Source organism: Castanea sativa, chromosome 11, assembly GCF_040712315.1.
Source record: "Castanea sativa cultivar Marrone di Chiusa Pesio chromosome 11, ASM4071231v1".
Lineage (NCBI taxonomy): Eukaryota > Viridiplantae > Streptophyta > Magnoliopsida > Fagales > Fagaceae > Castanea > Castanea sativa.
In genome coordinates, this window is record NC_134023.1 from 51,498,462 (window position 1) to 51,514,831 (window position 16,370).

Consider the following 16,370-nt stretch of genomic DNA (forward strand, 5'->3'; position numbering starts at 1 on the left):
CGTGGAAGCATTGGCTTTATCAGGCCAATTCGTCACAGCAAATCCGCATATAATCATCCTCTGAAAACACAAAGTATAAAGACAATTTAATACTTATCAAAAAAAATAAAAATAAACAATTTAATAATAAATTTATAATAATAATAATAAAAAAGAGTTGAAAAAATAAAAATACTTTTTTTAGTATATAATTAATTTTTACAACAAAGAACAACACGTGCCGAAATAACCCAGCTATGCGAGAATCTTCATGCGTCAACGAGTAGTAACGTACGCGAACTCTTTTGCTATAAAATCTTAAACACATCAAAGCAATTTCTCACACACACAGACCCACCGAAAAACGTAGAAAACTCTTTTGGTTTCATTAACTTTTACGAGCTCAAAGAAAGAAAGAAAGAAAAAAAAAAAACAACACCGACTTTCTAATTATAGTAATGGATTCAGATTTTGCTGCACTCAATTCGATTCAGCAAAATCTCCTCAGTGATTTCGAACCCACGTCGACGATGATGTTTTCTCAGAGTCCGAGCTTTGCCGACAACGTTTTTCTAGCGGAGAGCTGGGGTTATTCGGTTCCGTCGAGTAACGTGGTCGACCCAGTTAAAGTCGAGCCGCTAGAAGCAGCGAGCAAGGAGGGAGTGGTGGCGGCGGCGGCGGCGCGTGAGACTCACGCGCCGCATTTCAGGGGGGTGAGGAGGAGGCCTTGGGGGAAGTACGCGGCGGAGATAAGGGACCCGAAGAAGAACGGAGCGAGAGTTTGGCTTGGGACATACGAGACGCCCGAGGATGCAGCTTTGGCCTATGATAAAGCTGCTTTCAAAATGCGTGGCTCTAAGGCTAAGCTTAATTTCCCACACTTGATTGGGTCGAGCCAGGTGGTGGAGCCTGTTAGAGTCACCCACAAACGCCGCTCGCCGGAGCTTTCATCGCCGTCGTCTGATGATGGTGGTTCGAAGAACAAGAGGAGTAGAATATGCTGGGGTGCTAGCTCAGTGGGTCAAGCTGATATCCCAATATTAGGAGAGGGTTCAAGTGATCAAGCTAATATTACTTGGCAATCATTGGTTAATAATGAACCAATCACATGGTGGAGTTCAGATTATCTGAGTTATGATATCCCAAATTCAATGTTTTAGTTTTACCTCATATACCAATATGCACAAGCCAACAGTTCTTAAAGGTAGCTAATTGCTTCTTCATTCTCTCACCTGTAGTACATATAGAACTTGATTCCACAGCACGATTGAAGAATTGGGTTCATAATCAATTGTACTTGGTGTTGAAGGCACAATGGTTTTGAGCAGCAATAGTTCTCGGTATGAATTTAATTATTTGGATATGTGAGAAGAGTAATTACTTCAATACCGAACTTAAAAAATATTGTATACTTGTTAATTTTGATAATGACTTTATTTTGATTCTGTTTGTTCTTATGGTATATGAACAAGTTGATAAACTGAAATTTCTTTTGGCTTATAGTCTATCAACTTTCTAATTAATATCCAAAGATTTTCTTTTTCCTTTTTTGCGGAAATATATATAAATCAAAGAGCTGAATCTTGGGCATATCAATTGGAGTATATTTGATAAACTGGTGTTCATTTGGTTAATATTTTAGAATTACATGAGAAATTATTCAATGAATCAAAAGGATCATGTCAACAATATTTAGTAATTTAGTGATCCTCTCTTCCAATTTAAAAATATACCATGTCTTTTAATTAATTTGTTGAATCATATCACATTCACACAACTAATAGAAGTTGAAAAATCTTGGAGCATTCACAGTGAATTAAGCTCTCAAAATGCTAAAAAGCTTTTTTTTAGCCCTACAAACAACAAAATGCATGCTGTATCAATGGTGCTAAATCTAAAAGTTTTATCAACTTAGCTACAATAAATTACCAAAATGCATGATGGCAGTGGTTGTGACTGTGGTTTAGTTTGTGTTGCATTTTTTTTTTTGGTGTGGGTTTTGTGGCCAGTTGTGGGTGTGGTTGTGATGGGTTTTGTGGGTTTCTGGGTTCTTGTTTGTGGTTATTTTTTTATGGTTATTTTTTTAAAACTAGTGGTGGTGGTTGGTGGCAGTGGGTGTGGACAACAGAGAAGAGAAAGAGATGGGAACGAAGATAGAGAAAGAGGAGAGAGTAAGGGTCCGTTTGGTTTGCATTTTGGATTCACGTGTTTGCGTTTAGCTTCTTTTTTTTTTTTTTTTTTACCAGCGCCTCTTGCATTGTTCATGGGATATGAATAGTGCATTAAAGCAAAGCTGCATTAAAGCAAAGCTACAGTAACCCAGCAGTGAACAGTAATGCAGAAATTATTTTTTTATTGTTTTCAGTTTTCAGCAAAGTAAACGGTATCCAAACGCACATTAAGAATGAAAAAAAAATGATAAATAAAGAATATTTAAATAGAGTGCTAAAAAAAATAGAACCACTAATAATTGACGTGTTATAAAGTGATGTGGTAAAATAGATAAAATGAGTTTTTGAGATGCTAAAAGCTAAAAAGTTTAGCTCCACCATTGTGAATGCTCCCCTTGACAACAACATTGATGAATCTATAAAAGGCTCGATGGAAGTTGAAGAGGCCATTGAAGTTGCATTCTTCCTTGTTACTAACAATGCAAGAATCACCAAAAGACCACAACTTTTGCTATAACTCGTCATATGACAAATTCTAAGTGGTGGAAATCATAACTCGCTACATAACAAATTGTGATAAAAGTTGTAAACTATTTTGTGTTCTTAGCATTTTTCCTTTGTTACAAGCCACTCCATCACCATTTAATTTGGATGACCCCCAACTCAATTGTTTACCGTGTACCCTGCGTGCTGTCATATGGGAGATCAATCTGACCTCTTGGCAGGACCCTTCATCGTCAGATTGTTCTTCTTAGAGGAGCACTTGGAATTCCATGCCTCTATTGCATTGGAGATGTTGTTTGACCATGTCTTCCTGTACAACCTCAACCTCAACAAGGATTGCCCCATATTCAATAGCCTCTAAGGTTTTTGCTAGTCCTTTGTCAATGGTTTCATCAATGTTGCTATCAAGCTCAATTGCATCGATATCAGCATTGCCATAAATCAAGTCGCTGGGCCTTGACAATTGTGACATTTTCAAGCTCTTCAAAGATGATAGGGTATATATTTTGATTTTAAAAAAAATTTCTTTTTACTAATCGTGTGAATATGATCAGAGACAATAAATATCAAAACATGACATTTGTTATTGGATATGTGGACCACTGGACACTATTGAAGTGCATGGTCCTATAGGTGAATTAATAATTTCTCAAATTGCACACTTTCTAAAATTAAGAATTGTTTAAGATTTTCGATTAAAAAGATAAAATGAGCTACTCCAATATTGGAATGATTGGTCAACAAAGTTGGTCCATTTGATAGTTTGAGCTTTGTTTGTTTCACAGGAAAATGTATACATATCTTTCGAGTAATATGTATTTCCTTTGTGCCTACATTTAGCTTCATATTTGACTCTATTGAAACAAATTAAGACATGGTTAAATATCTTGTTATTGAATAAAGAAGCTAAGTTTGAATCTTGACACACCAAAAATCAATTGGTGTTTTAGCCAAATAGTAGAGAATAATCATCATGGATAATTTTTCCCTAGGAGAATCTTTAGAATTACCACTTCTTAGCTTTTAATTTGCCTCTGATCATAAAATGAAATAACAGATGCAATAAGTTCATATACTACTGTAGCTATTTAAAAAAAAAATGCGACATCTAGATAAAACATGCTTTTCTTATTCACCCAAATGAAAAAGGAATGTGACTTGAGGAATACTAGAAAAGAGCAAGGAGTTTTAAGTAGTGTAACTATATGGTACAATGATAAAATATAATGTGTAAGTTGTTGGATTCCGCGTTTTTTCAAAAGAAGAAGAAAATTATTAGAATGCCAATTTTTCAAATAAGCTGGGCAATAATATAATAAATCACAAATTAATCATACATGTTTTGATTTTTTTAATCATATATATCATTAACAATCAGCCACTCACAACCCTGCATATCGATTCTTCAGTAGATGCTAAACTTATATATATATATATATATATATAATGAAGAAGGTTTTTTAGGGCTTGTCTCAATCTTGACTTCAAATTAGAAATTAGTATATATAAATTAACTAATAAACACCCATTCATTTTATTTTTTGCAGAATAACTAAGAAGAATTTTTTTTAAACAAAAGAATTAAATACTATCATCCTCCCTAATATACTATAGTCCTACATCGAAGAGGAGTAAGCATGCTTGAAAATATCAATGTTGTTGTTGGGTGGCCATTCTTGAAGGGTCTTCAATTTTGGCTTATGATGGAGATGTTTCCACGCATGCTTAATACCTAAAAATTAAAAAAGAAATATAAAAAAAATGAAAACCCTCGTTTGGTAAGATACAATACCTTTGAATTTAGAATGATCATGAAAATTTTGAGGAAGCATGATTTTTAATCGCGTGAACTAAATTTTGTGAAAAAAATAAAAAAGAATATTATTTACACAAACTAATGTGAATGTTGTAAAAGAGGGTTTATTCTCTTAAGAGGATAATCATGTTTTGCGTCTATAATGAGAGCCGTCCAAAATTTATAATGATAGAAAAAAACTTTGTTTGAAATAAATCTATTTGATGATTTATTGTTTTTGGTTGATCTCCCTTCATATTGAGCTCAAGATCGGCCCTAGGCCTAGGCCAATTAGGCCATCGCCTAGGGGCCCCTATTAGAGAAAGGCCCACAAAATTTGGGCAAAAATTGATATATATTTTTTTGGAAATATAGGGAAAAAATAGTTTTACATTTTTTTTCTACTTTTAAGAAGTTTTAAAGAATTAAGTAACGCTAAAGAAAATATAACTTTAAATATGTGAGTTTTACAAATATGTGTTATTAATTATAAAAAAATAATTCAAATAAAAAAATGCTAAAAATATTATAAATTTTACTTCAAAATCTTTACAAATTGATGTAACAATTAATATGAATTGTGAATGTAAGTAGCTTATTAATGCATTTTTAATTACTTTTTGTAATTGGAGATATATTTTTATAAGCCTCATGTTATAAAATTTGTAAGTGCACAATTGCACCTGGCCCCAAGAACAGTTACGGGCTCAGACCCAATGAGCCTTAAACAATGTAATTTGTAGAGTGTGGGCTTGAAACCCAAGTTAGAAGTGTTTGAGGATTAAATGACAAGCCAAAGATTATAAATACTTGAAAACAACAAGGAATACTGTAAGTCGACCTGCTCGGACGTAAGCCGAGAACTGTTCTTATATTATTTCTCTCTCTCTCTTTTTCTCTTTCCTTTAGGTTACAAAGAAGGGATCCCCATTTCTGTTCTAAGTTGCTCCTTAAATACTACTCTTTTTGATACTTTGCACACGTGTGGCCCCAACTCCCCCTTAGCCTAGATATTTCTTTTCTCAGTGCCTTTGAATAGTAACCAGAAGTTTCCCTTCCACTGTTCAGGTGTCACTTCCCCATTAATGCGGCCAGGGTGGTAGGTGCATGGTCTTTAATGTGGAGGTGACAGCTTTTATCCTTGGTGTTTCTCTTACATCGGTGCTTCCAGGACATTCAAGGGTTTACCCCTTTTATCCACTAGTTTTAACCATGTCATTGCCTAACGTTTATCATGAAGTCCCAGGTTCTCCGGTGTCCGTCCGAAGAGAAATTCACCCTCGGCTGGATCCTCGGATCCTCGGCGTATGGGCCGACCCGTAGTACTAACAAGTTCTAAACCCAAAAGCAGGTCGGCCTTCCCTAGCATGGCCCAAAGGCCCACATCCCCATCAGGGTCTTTTTACTCCCCACAAAATTTATAATATCTTAACATTGTTCATTCAAATACTTGTTCATTATTTTTTTGAAATGTCACCAATCACATCATTTCTATATTATTTGTAAGTTTTTTTATAATAAAATTTTTTATAGCTTTAGCTTTTTTTTTTCGAAAAAGAAAGTATATTACAAAAAAAAAATACACATTTTGTTATAAAAAAATTATAATATTAAATACTTGTTAAATATTATTTAAATGGTAACAAAAAAAAGACTTATAAAAAAAGTGATAACAAAGAGGCTTTATTAAAACATATAGTCTTAGGCCTTCCAAATTAGTTGGCCCCTAATTGAGCTTACCCTTGTACGCAGTCTTGAATTCTAACCATAGACACGTTTTGAGAAGTGTCAAACTTCAAGGCCAACAATTTAAAGCTCCTCGTGATAAGCTAGTACCTGTATGTATGATTGTCAAAGTCCGTACTGATGAGCGATTCAAGGGCAACTCACATTACACGAGGGGACTGAAACTTAACAGAGTTCACTGAATATAACCTGTTCCGTTGTGCTACTTGGGTATTTAAATTGAGCATAGGCCATAGGCTAATCTCGCTTGTGCAGCCTTGAATTCCAACCAGCAACCCCAATTGTCCGGCCTAGGTCATTTCGGCCACCGCCTAAGCCCTTATTAAAGGAAGGCTCCAAATTTTAGGTAAAAATTGATATATTTTATATAAAAAAAATTAGTTTTAGATTTTCCTTTTATTTTTAAGAAGTTCTAAAGTATTGAGTAATGTTAAAAATAATACAACTTTAAATATATGTGTTTTACAAATAGAGTAATACTATAGTTTTACAAATTAACTATTTTATAACATTTTTACAAACTATTATTGTGACCAAATTTTTATTGGTTCTCGTCTGGGCCCACCGATAATATTACTTTTTTATTTATCTATAATTATTCACCACATTATCAGTTTGTAAAAGAATTTGTATCTCTAGCATTTTTCCTTACAATATAAGTGTAACTAATCGCAAGAAATAATTCAGATAGGAAAATGCTAGAAATATTATTAATTTTACCTGAAAAATTTACAAATTGATGTGACAATTGATATAATATGTGGACATCAATAACCTATTAAATGCATTTTTGAATTATTTTTTGTGATTAATAATACATCTTTGTAAGTCTCATGTTGTAAAATTTATAATATCTCTAACAACATTCATTTAAATATTTGCTTATTATCTTCTTGAAGTGTCACTAATCGCATTCATTTCTACATCATTTGAAAGTTTTTTTTTTTAGTAAAATTTGTTATAACTTTAGTAATTTTTCCCAAAAAAAAAACATATTACAAAATAAAAGGAATAGATTTTTGTTATAAAAAATTATAATATTAAATACTAGTTAAATATTATTTAAGTGATAACAAAAATACATCATTTAAATATATTACCTTATGCTTCCAAATTTGTTGAGCAGTTTTAGTTTTACTATTACTATCAGATTTGCATTTAGCTATTATTTTTGAAAGTGCAAAAATGGTTTTTACTTTTTTGTACCACTATCGTTATAAATTAGTTGTACACTTCTTTTTCTATTCAGAGGTGAATTTTGGATTATGATTTTGAACCCACGATGTTTTCTCAAAGTTCGAGCTTTTGCAATAACGTTTTTCTAAGGGAGGGATGGGTTGGGTTCCATCGAGCCAAGTGGTGGAGCCTGTTAGAGTCACTCACAAACGCCACTTGACGGAGCTGTCATCGCCGTTGTCTGATGATGGTGGTTCGAAGAACAAGAGGGGTAGAATAAGCTGGAGTAGTACTAGCTCAGTGGGTCAAGCTGAGTTCAGTAATGGAAGCAGTAGGAGTAGTCCAACATTAGAGGAGGGTTCAAGTGATCAAGCTATAGATATTACTTGGCAATCATTGGTTAATGAACAAATCACATGGTGGAGGAGTTTAGATTATGTGAGTTATGATATCCCAAATTCAATGTTTTAGTTTTACACTTAACAAAGATGACCATATACCAATTAATGCATAAGCCAACAGTTGTTAAAGCTAGCTAATTGCTTCTTCATTCTCTCACCTATAGTACATAGAGAACTTGATTTCACAACACGATTAAAGAATTGGGTACATAATCAATTGTACTTAGTGTTGAAGGCACAATGGTTTTGAACAGCCATAATTCTCTGTATGAATTTAATTATTTGGACATGTGAGAAGAGGAATTATTATGTATTACTGTACTTTGAAAATATTGTATAATTACTCGTTAATTGTGATAATGACATTATTTGGATTTCGTTGGTTTTTATGGTAGATAAACAAGTTGATGAAATAATCTAACTGAAATTTCTTTTGGATTATAGTCTATCAACTTTGTAATTAATATTCTATCCAAAAAATAAAAAATTTGTAATTAATTATCCTAAGTTTTTTTTCATTTTCATGGAAATCAATATATATATATATATATATATATATATATATATATATATATATATATATATATATATAAACTAAAGAGATGAATCTTGGGCATATTAATGGAGTACATTTGATAAACTGACATTCATTTGTTTGATATTTTAGAATTACAATAGACACTGTTCAATGAATCAAGAGGATCATGTCAACAATTTTTAGTACTTAAGTGATCCTCTCTTCCAATGAAAAAAATACCATGCCTTTTAATTAAATTGTTGAATCATATCACAGTCACACAACTAGTAGAAGTTGAAAATGTAAGATTTTGAGAAGACTTTGTGGCCCACATTTAAGTGATAAATGAAAACTCATGTCATAAGAATTTTATTTGTGAAAGATGTTACGGTGAATAACAATTTCTAGGTAACTCTCAATTTGTATAACCACTTTGATTAATAAACACCTTAAAGTTACAAGTTTCAAACTCCTTGATGAAAAGAAAATTATGAAACAGATCTTAATCTAAAAGGATTCCTAGTCTAGCCAATATATATAGCTTGTGTTTCCATCAAAAAGAGATATGCGAGGTAAAGGCCATTGACTAGAAGAACCCTTTTATATATACACTATCCTATAGTGAGTCTTCTTTTTCTCTAAACACTTAAACAATTATTGCTGGAGGTATGTCTATGTTTGTTTTGTTTCCGTTGCACTCTAAAATTTTGTTACAGAAAAAACTTAATACCCTATAATCTTTGAGAAGCTTGATGATGCAGTTGACCTTGACAATAACGTTGACGAATCTATCAATGGCTTGATGGAAGTTGAAGAGGCCATTTAATACTTAAAAAGGAAGTTACATTCTTCTTTGTTACTAACAATACTAGGACCACAAAAAAGTACACAACTTTTGTCATAATTTGTCATGTGGCTAGTTCTAAATAGTGTAAATCAATTCACCATTTAGAAAATTGTGACAAAAGTTGTGAACGGCTCTGTGGTCCTAGGATTTTTTCCTTTGTTACAGACCACTCCATGACCATGCTCTCTACTGTTATATGGAGATCAATCTGACCTCTTGGCAGGGACCTTCAACCTTGATTGTTCTTCTTAGAGGAGCACTTGGGATTCCATGCCTCTGTTGCAGTGGAGATGCTGTTTGACCATGTCTTCCTGTACAACCTCAAGTGCTTCAACCTCAACAAAGATTGCTCCATATTCAACAACCTCGATCTAAGGGTTTTGCTAAGCCTTTGTCAATGGTTTCATTAATGTTGCTATCGAGCTCAATTGCATTGACATCAACATTTCCATAAATTAGGTTGATGGGCCTTGACAATTGACATCTTCAAGATTTTCAAAGATGATACGATATTTTGATCATTTTAAATTTTACTACCGTGTGAATATGGTCAAAGAAAATAAATATCAAAACTTGACATTTACTATCGGGTAGGTATTGAAATCCTATTGGCAAATTAATAATTTCTTGAATTACACACTTTTAAAAATTAGGGTAAACTACGTATTTGGTCCCTATCCTATACACTATATTTCAATTTGATCCCCAACCTTTCAATTGTGTCAATTTAGTCCCTAACCTTTTAGTACTGTGTCAATTTAGTCCCTATAGTTATCTTTTGGATGAAAATTGATGACGTGTCTAATGGCCAAATTAAAAAATTAGTTTCCCTTGATATGACAATAAACTAAAATTTTATTTTGGCCATTTGTCATGTAAGCAATTTTCATCTAATATATAATGGCAATGACTAAATTGACATAACATTAAAATGTTAGAGACCAAATTGACATAATTAAAAGGTTATGACCAAATTGAAATATGGTGTAAAGGTTAGAGACTAAATATGTAATTTACCCTAAAAATTAAGAATTGTTTGAGATTGTCTATTAAAAAGATAAGATGAGCTACAACAATTAGAATGATTGGTCAACAAAGTTGGTCCATTTGATAGTTCAAGCTTTCTTTGTTTCATAGGAAAATGCATACATATCTTTCAAGAAATATGTATTTCCTTTGTGCCTACATTTAGCTTCATGTTTGACTCTATTGAAAATTAGTACATGGTTAAGTATCTTGTTATTGAATAAAGAAGTTAAGTTTGATTATTGGCATACCAAAAATCAATTGGTGTTTTGGCTTGATAGTAAAGAATAATCATCATGGAACAAACTCAATAAATTCAAATTTTTCAAAAAAATTGCAACATCTAGATACAACCTCAAGTGCTTCAACCTCAACAAAGATTGCTCCATATTCAACAACCTCTAAGGGTTTACTAGGCCTTTGTCAATGGTTTCATCAATGTTGCTATCAAGCTCAATTGCATTGACATCAACATTGCCATAAATTAGGTCGATGAGCCTTGACAATTGACATCTTCAAGCTTTTCAAAGATGATACAGTATTTTGATCTTTTTAACTTTTACTACCTTGTGAATATGATAAGAGAAAATAAATATCAAAACATGAAAAATTAATAATTTCTCGAATTACACACTTTCAAAAATTAAGAATTTTTTGAGATTGTCTATTAAAAAGATAAGATGAGCTACTCCAATTGGAATGATTGGTCAACAAAGTTGGTCCATTTAATAGTTCAAGCTTTCTTTGTTTCATAGGAAAATGTATACATATCTTTCAAGAAATATTTATTTCCTTTGTGCCTACATTTAGCTTCATATTTGACTCTATTGAAACAAATTAATACATGGTTAAGTATCTTGTTATTGAATAAAGAAGTTCGGTTTGAATCTTGGCATACCAAAAATCAGCTAGTGTTTTGGCTTGATAGTACAGAATAATCATTATGGAACAAACACAATAAATTCAAATATTACCAAACCATTTTTAAAAAATTGCAACATCTAGATAAAACATGATTTTCTTATTCAGGAATGTGACTAGCATGAGGAATGCTAAAAACAAAAGCAAGGAGTTTTAGGTAGTGTAACTATACGGTACAATGATAAACTATAATGTTTAAGTTGTTGGATTCTGCGTTTTCAATAGAAGAAGAAAATTATTAGAATGCCAAATTTTCAAAAAAGCTGGGCAATAATATAATAGATCAAAAATTAATCATACATGTCTTGATTTTTTTGTAATCATATATGTTATTAACACTCAGCCACTCACAACCTTGCATGTTGATTCTTCAGTAGAAGCTAAACTTAAATTTATGTATAATGAAGAAGGTTTTTAGGGCTTGTCTCAATCTTGACCTCAAATTAGTATATATAATAAACACCACCCATTCATTTTATTTTCTGCAGAATAACTAAGAAGATTTTTTTTAAAACAAAAGAATTAAATACGATCATCCTCTTTAATGTACTATAGTCCTACATCGAAGAGGAGTAAGCATGTTTGAAAATATCTATGTTGTTGTTGTTGTTGGGTGGCCATTCTTGAAAGCAGGGACGGAACCAAAACTTTGGATTGGAGAGGCAGTTTTACTATTGACTGTGTGCAGTGATTTTAACCTCTGATTCTGCTATTTAGTTGCTGAGATTTTTTTTTGTTTTGTAGGTAAGAACAAAATTATTTTTGTTTAGAATTATTTTTTTAAAGGGCAGGGTTATTTATTTTGGATAAAATTAGTTAATTGAGCTTAATTGTTTTTAGTTTTACTCATAATTTTTGTTGTTGAGTTTTTTTTTTTTTTTTGGGCTTGTATATTTTGTTTTAGATTTTAGAACAATAATTTTTTTTATGGTTACTAAAATGAGGAAAATGCTAGAAGTTTTTTATAAATTACTTATATAATAAGTGGTTATTGGTAAGTAAAAAATGATGTAAGTGATATGCCCATATGCGAACCAATAAGAATTTACGGTAAAAAAGGTTTGTAAAAATGTTATAAAAAAGTTTGTGAGTATAGTATTAGTTTTAAAAGAATCAATGATATAGTTAAAGGGAAATAAAATGTAATTTTATAGAAAAAATTGTTAATACATATATATAATAATTTTTTTTAAAAAAAATTTAGGGGAGGCCATTGCCCCCCGGTCCAAGGGTAGTTCCGCCCTTGCTTGAAAGGTCGCCAATGTTGGCTTATGATGGAGATGTGTCCAAGCATGCTTGATACCTAAAAATAAATAAAAAATAAGAATAAAAAAGTGAAAAACTTTTTTTGGTAAGATACAATATCTTTGAATTTGGCGTGATCATGACAAGTTTGAGGAATCATGATTTTTCATTGGGTTAGCTAAATTTTTGTGAAAAAAATAATTATTTATACGAATTAATATGATTGCTTTAAAGAATGGTTTATTCTCTTAGGAAGATAATCAAGTCTTGCGTTGATGACGAGCCGTCCAAAAATTGAAAAGAAAAAACAAAAATTCATCATTTGAAATGATCCTATTTTATGGTTTAGTGTTTTTCACGGAAAAAACTTTCATCGATCTCATTTCATATTGAGCTTTACCCTTGTACGCGGTCTTGACTTTCAACCACAGACACGTTTTGAGAACTGTCAAACTCAAAGGCCACCAAGCTCCTCAATTAGCTAGTGCATGAGCTAAATGGTGTATATATATATATAGTCAAAGACCGCACTAATAGTGATTTACAGGCAACTCACATTAAGGGGGATACTGGAACTTAACAGAGTTCACTGAATATAATCTGTTCCATTTTTCTACTCGGGTATTCAAATTGAGCTATGTTAATCTCGCATGTGCAGCCTTGAATTCCAACCAGCAACCCCAAACACGTTTTAGTATTACTATTACTATCAGATTTACGTTTAGCCACTATTTTTGAAAGTGCAAAATGGTTTTTACTTTGTAGTATCAATGTCATTATAAACTAAAGAGCTGAATCTTGGGCATATAATGGAGTACATTTGATAAACTGGTGTTTATTTGGTTGATATTTTAGAATTACATGAGAGAAACTATTCAATGAATCAGAAGGATCAAGTCAACAATGTATAGTACTTTGAGTGAACCTCCCTTCCAATGAAAAAGATACCATGTCTTTTAATTAATTTGTTGAATCATATCACTGTCACACAACTAACAGAAGTTAAAAAAAACTTAAATACCCTATAATCTTTGAGAAGCTCGATGATGCAGTTAACCTCGACAACAACATTGATGAATCTATACATCAAAGGCTTGTTGGAAGTTGAAGAGGCCATTGAATACCCAAAAAGGAAGTTACATTATATTCTTCTTTGATACTAACAATGCATGGACATCAACATTACCATAAATTAGGTCGATGGGCCTTGACAATTGACATCTTCAAGCTCTTCAAAGATGATAGGATATTTTGATCTTTTTAACTTTTACTAATTAATTGTGTGAATATGATCAGAGGCATTAAATATCAAAACATGACATTTGCTATTGTGTAGGTGGATTATTGGACACTATTGAAGTGCATGGTGCTATCAGTGAATTAATAATTTCTCGAATTACACACTTTTTGAAATTAAGAATTGTTTGAGATTGCCTATTAAAAAGATAAAATGAGCACTCCGATTGGAATGATTGGTAAATAAAGTTGGTCCATTTGATAGTTCGAGCTTTCTTTGTTTCATAGGAAAATGAATAAATATTTTTCAAGTAATATGTATTTCCTATGCACCTACATTTAGCTTCATATTTGAATCTATTGAAACAAATTAATAACTGATTAAGTATTTTGTTATTGAATAAAGAAGTTAAAGTTTGAATCTTAGCACACTAAAAATCAATTGGTATTTTGGACTGATAGTAAAGAATAACCATCATGGAACAATTACAATAAATTCAATTACTAAAAAAAAAAATTGAGACATTTAGAAAAACATGCTTTTCTTATTCACCCATATGAAAAAGGAATGTGACTTGAGGAATACTAGAAATAGTGAGTTTTAGGTAGTGTAACTATCGTGATTCATGTTTCCAAGAGAGAGTTTTACATACATATACACTTAGATTATATTAGAGTATAATTTCTATCTTTTATATATATAATAAAAAAAAACTATATGGTACAATGATAAAATATATAATGTGTCAATTGTTGGATTTCATGTTTTCAAAAGAAGAAGAAATTTATTAGATTGCAAAATTTTCAAATAAGCTGGAAAAAAAAATAGATCACATATTAATCATATATATTTTTTTTGATCATATATGTTATTAAATCTCAGCCATTTGATCACAACCTTGCATATTGATTCTTCAGTAGAAGCTAAACTTTTTTTTTATTTTTTTTTATGGGAGTAGAAGCTAAAGTTAAAATATATGTATAATGAAGAAGGTTTTTTAGGGTTTGTCTTAATCTTGACCTCAAATTAGTATATACAGTATAAATTAACTAATAAACACCCATTCTTTTTATTTTCTGTAGAATAACTAAGAAGATTTTTTTTTTTTTAACAAAAGATTTAAATACTACCATCCTCCCTAATATACTATAGTCCTACATCGAAGAGGAGTAAGCTGTAAGCATGCTTGAAAACATCAATGTTGTTGTTGGTGGCCATTCTTGAAGGGTCTTCAATCTGGCTTATGATGGAGATGTTTCCAAGCATGCATAATACCTAAATAATAAATAAAAAATGAAAACCCTCGTTTAGTAAGATACAATACAATATCTTTGAATTTAGCGTGATCATGACAAGTTTGAGGAACCATGATTTTTAATTGAGCTAATTTTTTGTGAAAAAAAAAAAACATATTATTTACCTAAACTGATGTGAATGCTTTAATAAATGATTTATTCTCTTAAGGGGACAATCAAGTCTTGTGTAGGTAATTGTCCCTTAAAGCGATATGTTCTCGTTTTGTTGAAATAATCTCGCTAGATTCCACAGCATATCATGATGACAAGAGCCGTTCAAAAAATTAGAAAAAGAAAAAGAAAAAAAAAAAAAAAAAAAACTCATCATTTCAAATGAATCTATTCTATGGTTTAGTGTTTTTCACGGAAAAAAATTTGTCGATCTTGCTTCTTATTGAGCTTTTCCCTTGTACGCGGTCTTGAATTTCAACCACAGACACGTTTTGAGAATTGTCAAACTCATAGGCCACCAATTCAAAGATGCTCAAAGCTCCTCATGATAAGCTAGTACATGAGCTAAAAGGTACATATATATATGATTGTCAAAGCCCGTACTGATTAGTGATTCATAGGTACTAAAACTTAACAGAGTTCACTGAATGTAACCTGTTCCATTGTGCTATTTAAGAATTCAAATTGAGCTTAGGCTAATTAATCTCTCATGTGCATACTGTTGAAATTAATCCCGTCTATGTGTGAATTAAATTAAATATAACTCAAGCAATAGAGAAAATAGAAATCTACAAAAGCAATAAAAAAACCAACCAACATGAACACAAAGAATTATGTGGAAAACCCTCTAGTGTAAAAAAAAAAAACCACTAGGCAAATCTGATCAATTCACTATAATAAAATAAAGATTACAATATTCAAGTTATACCCAAAATTTGAGTTCACAATAAATTAAGAAAATACAAAACAGAGGCTGAAACGCTCAAAACCAAAACATGGATGCAATCATCTCTATCCAAACCAACCCTTAGTCTATTTCAAATTTGTGTTTCACTTTTCAGTATCTCTCTGAATCTCTCTCTATCTATGAAATCCACATACTAAGCTTTATTTAAAGCATTCAAGCCGCTTGAAATTCCTAATATAATTAGGAATAGAAGTCTTGGACTTCTTGTGTAATTGGTATAGGATTCCATGTGGGCTGAACTCTATTAGGTGCAGTGCACCTCAACAATCTCCTACTCCAGCTCATCAAGGAAAGAGATCTTCATCCCAATTCTTAAGTTAGAATTCACGCCGACCGTTCCGGCACAAAGCTCAAGTTTCTCTTTGGTCACAACCTTAGTCAACATGTCAGCTGAATTCTTCTTAGTGTGAATCTTTCTCAGTTGCATCAATCGTTTTTCAACAACTAGTCTTATCCAATGGTATCTCACTTCAATGTGCTTCAAGCAAGAATAGAATGTAACATTCTTGCTCAAGTCTATTGCACTTTGACTATTAAAATAAACTACATACTTGTCTTGCATCAAATCCAATTCTTGGAGAAATTGTTTCA

General features: G+C 31.8%; 1 protein-coding gene across 1 annotated transcript; it reads left to right on the plus strand.

The window, feature by feature from the left end:
• Window positions 1-338: 338 nt before the first annotated feature.
• Window positions 339-2,225, plus strand: LOC142617769 (ethylene-responsive transcription factor 13-like). The gene is made up of 2 exons (XM_075790725.1): window positions 339-1,319; window positions 2,092-2,225. The coding sequence occupies exon 1, from the start codon at window positions 438-440 to the stop codon at window positions 1,137-1,139; it is 702 nt and encodes a 233-aa protein (XP_075646840.1). The 5' UTR covers window positions 339-437; the 3' UTR covers window positions 1,140-1,319; window positions 2,092-2,225.
• Window positions 2,226-16,370: the final 14,145 nt, after the last annotated feature.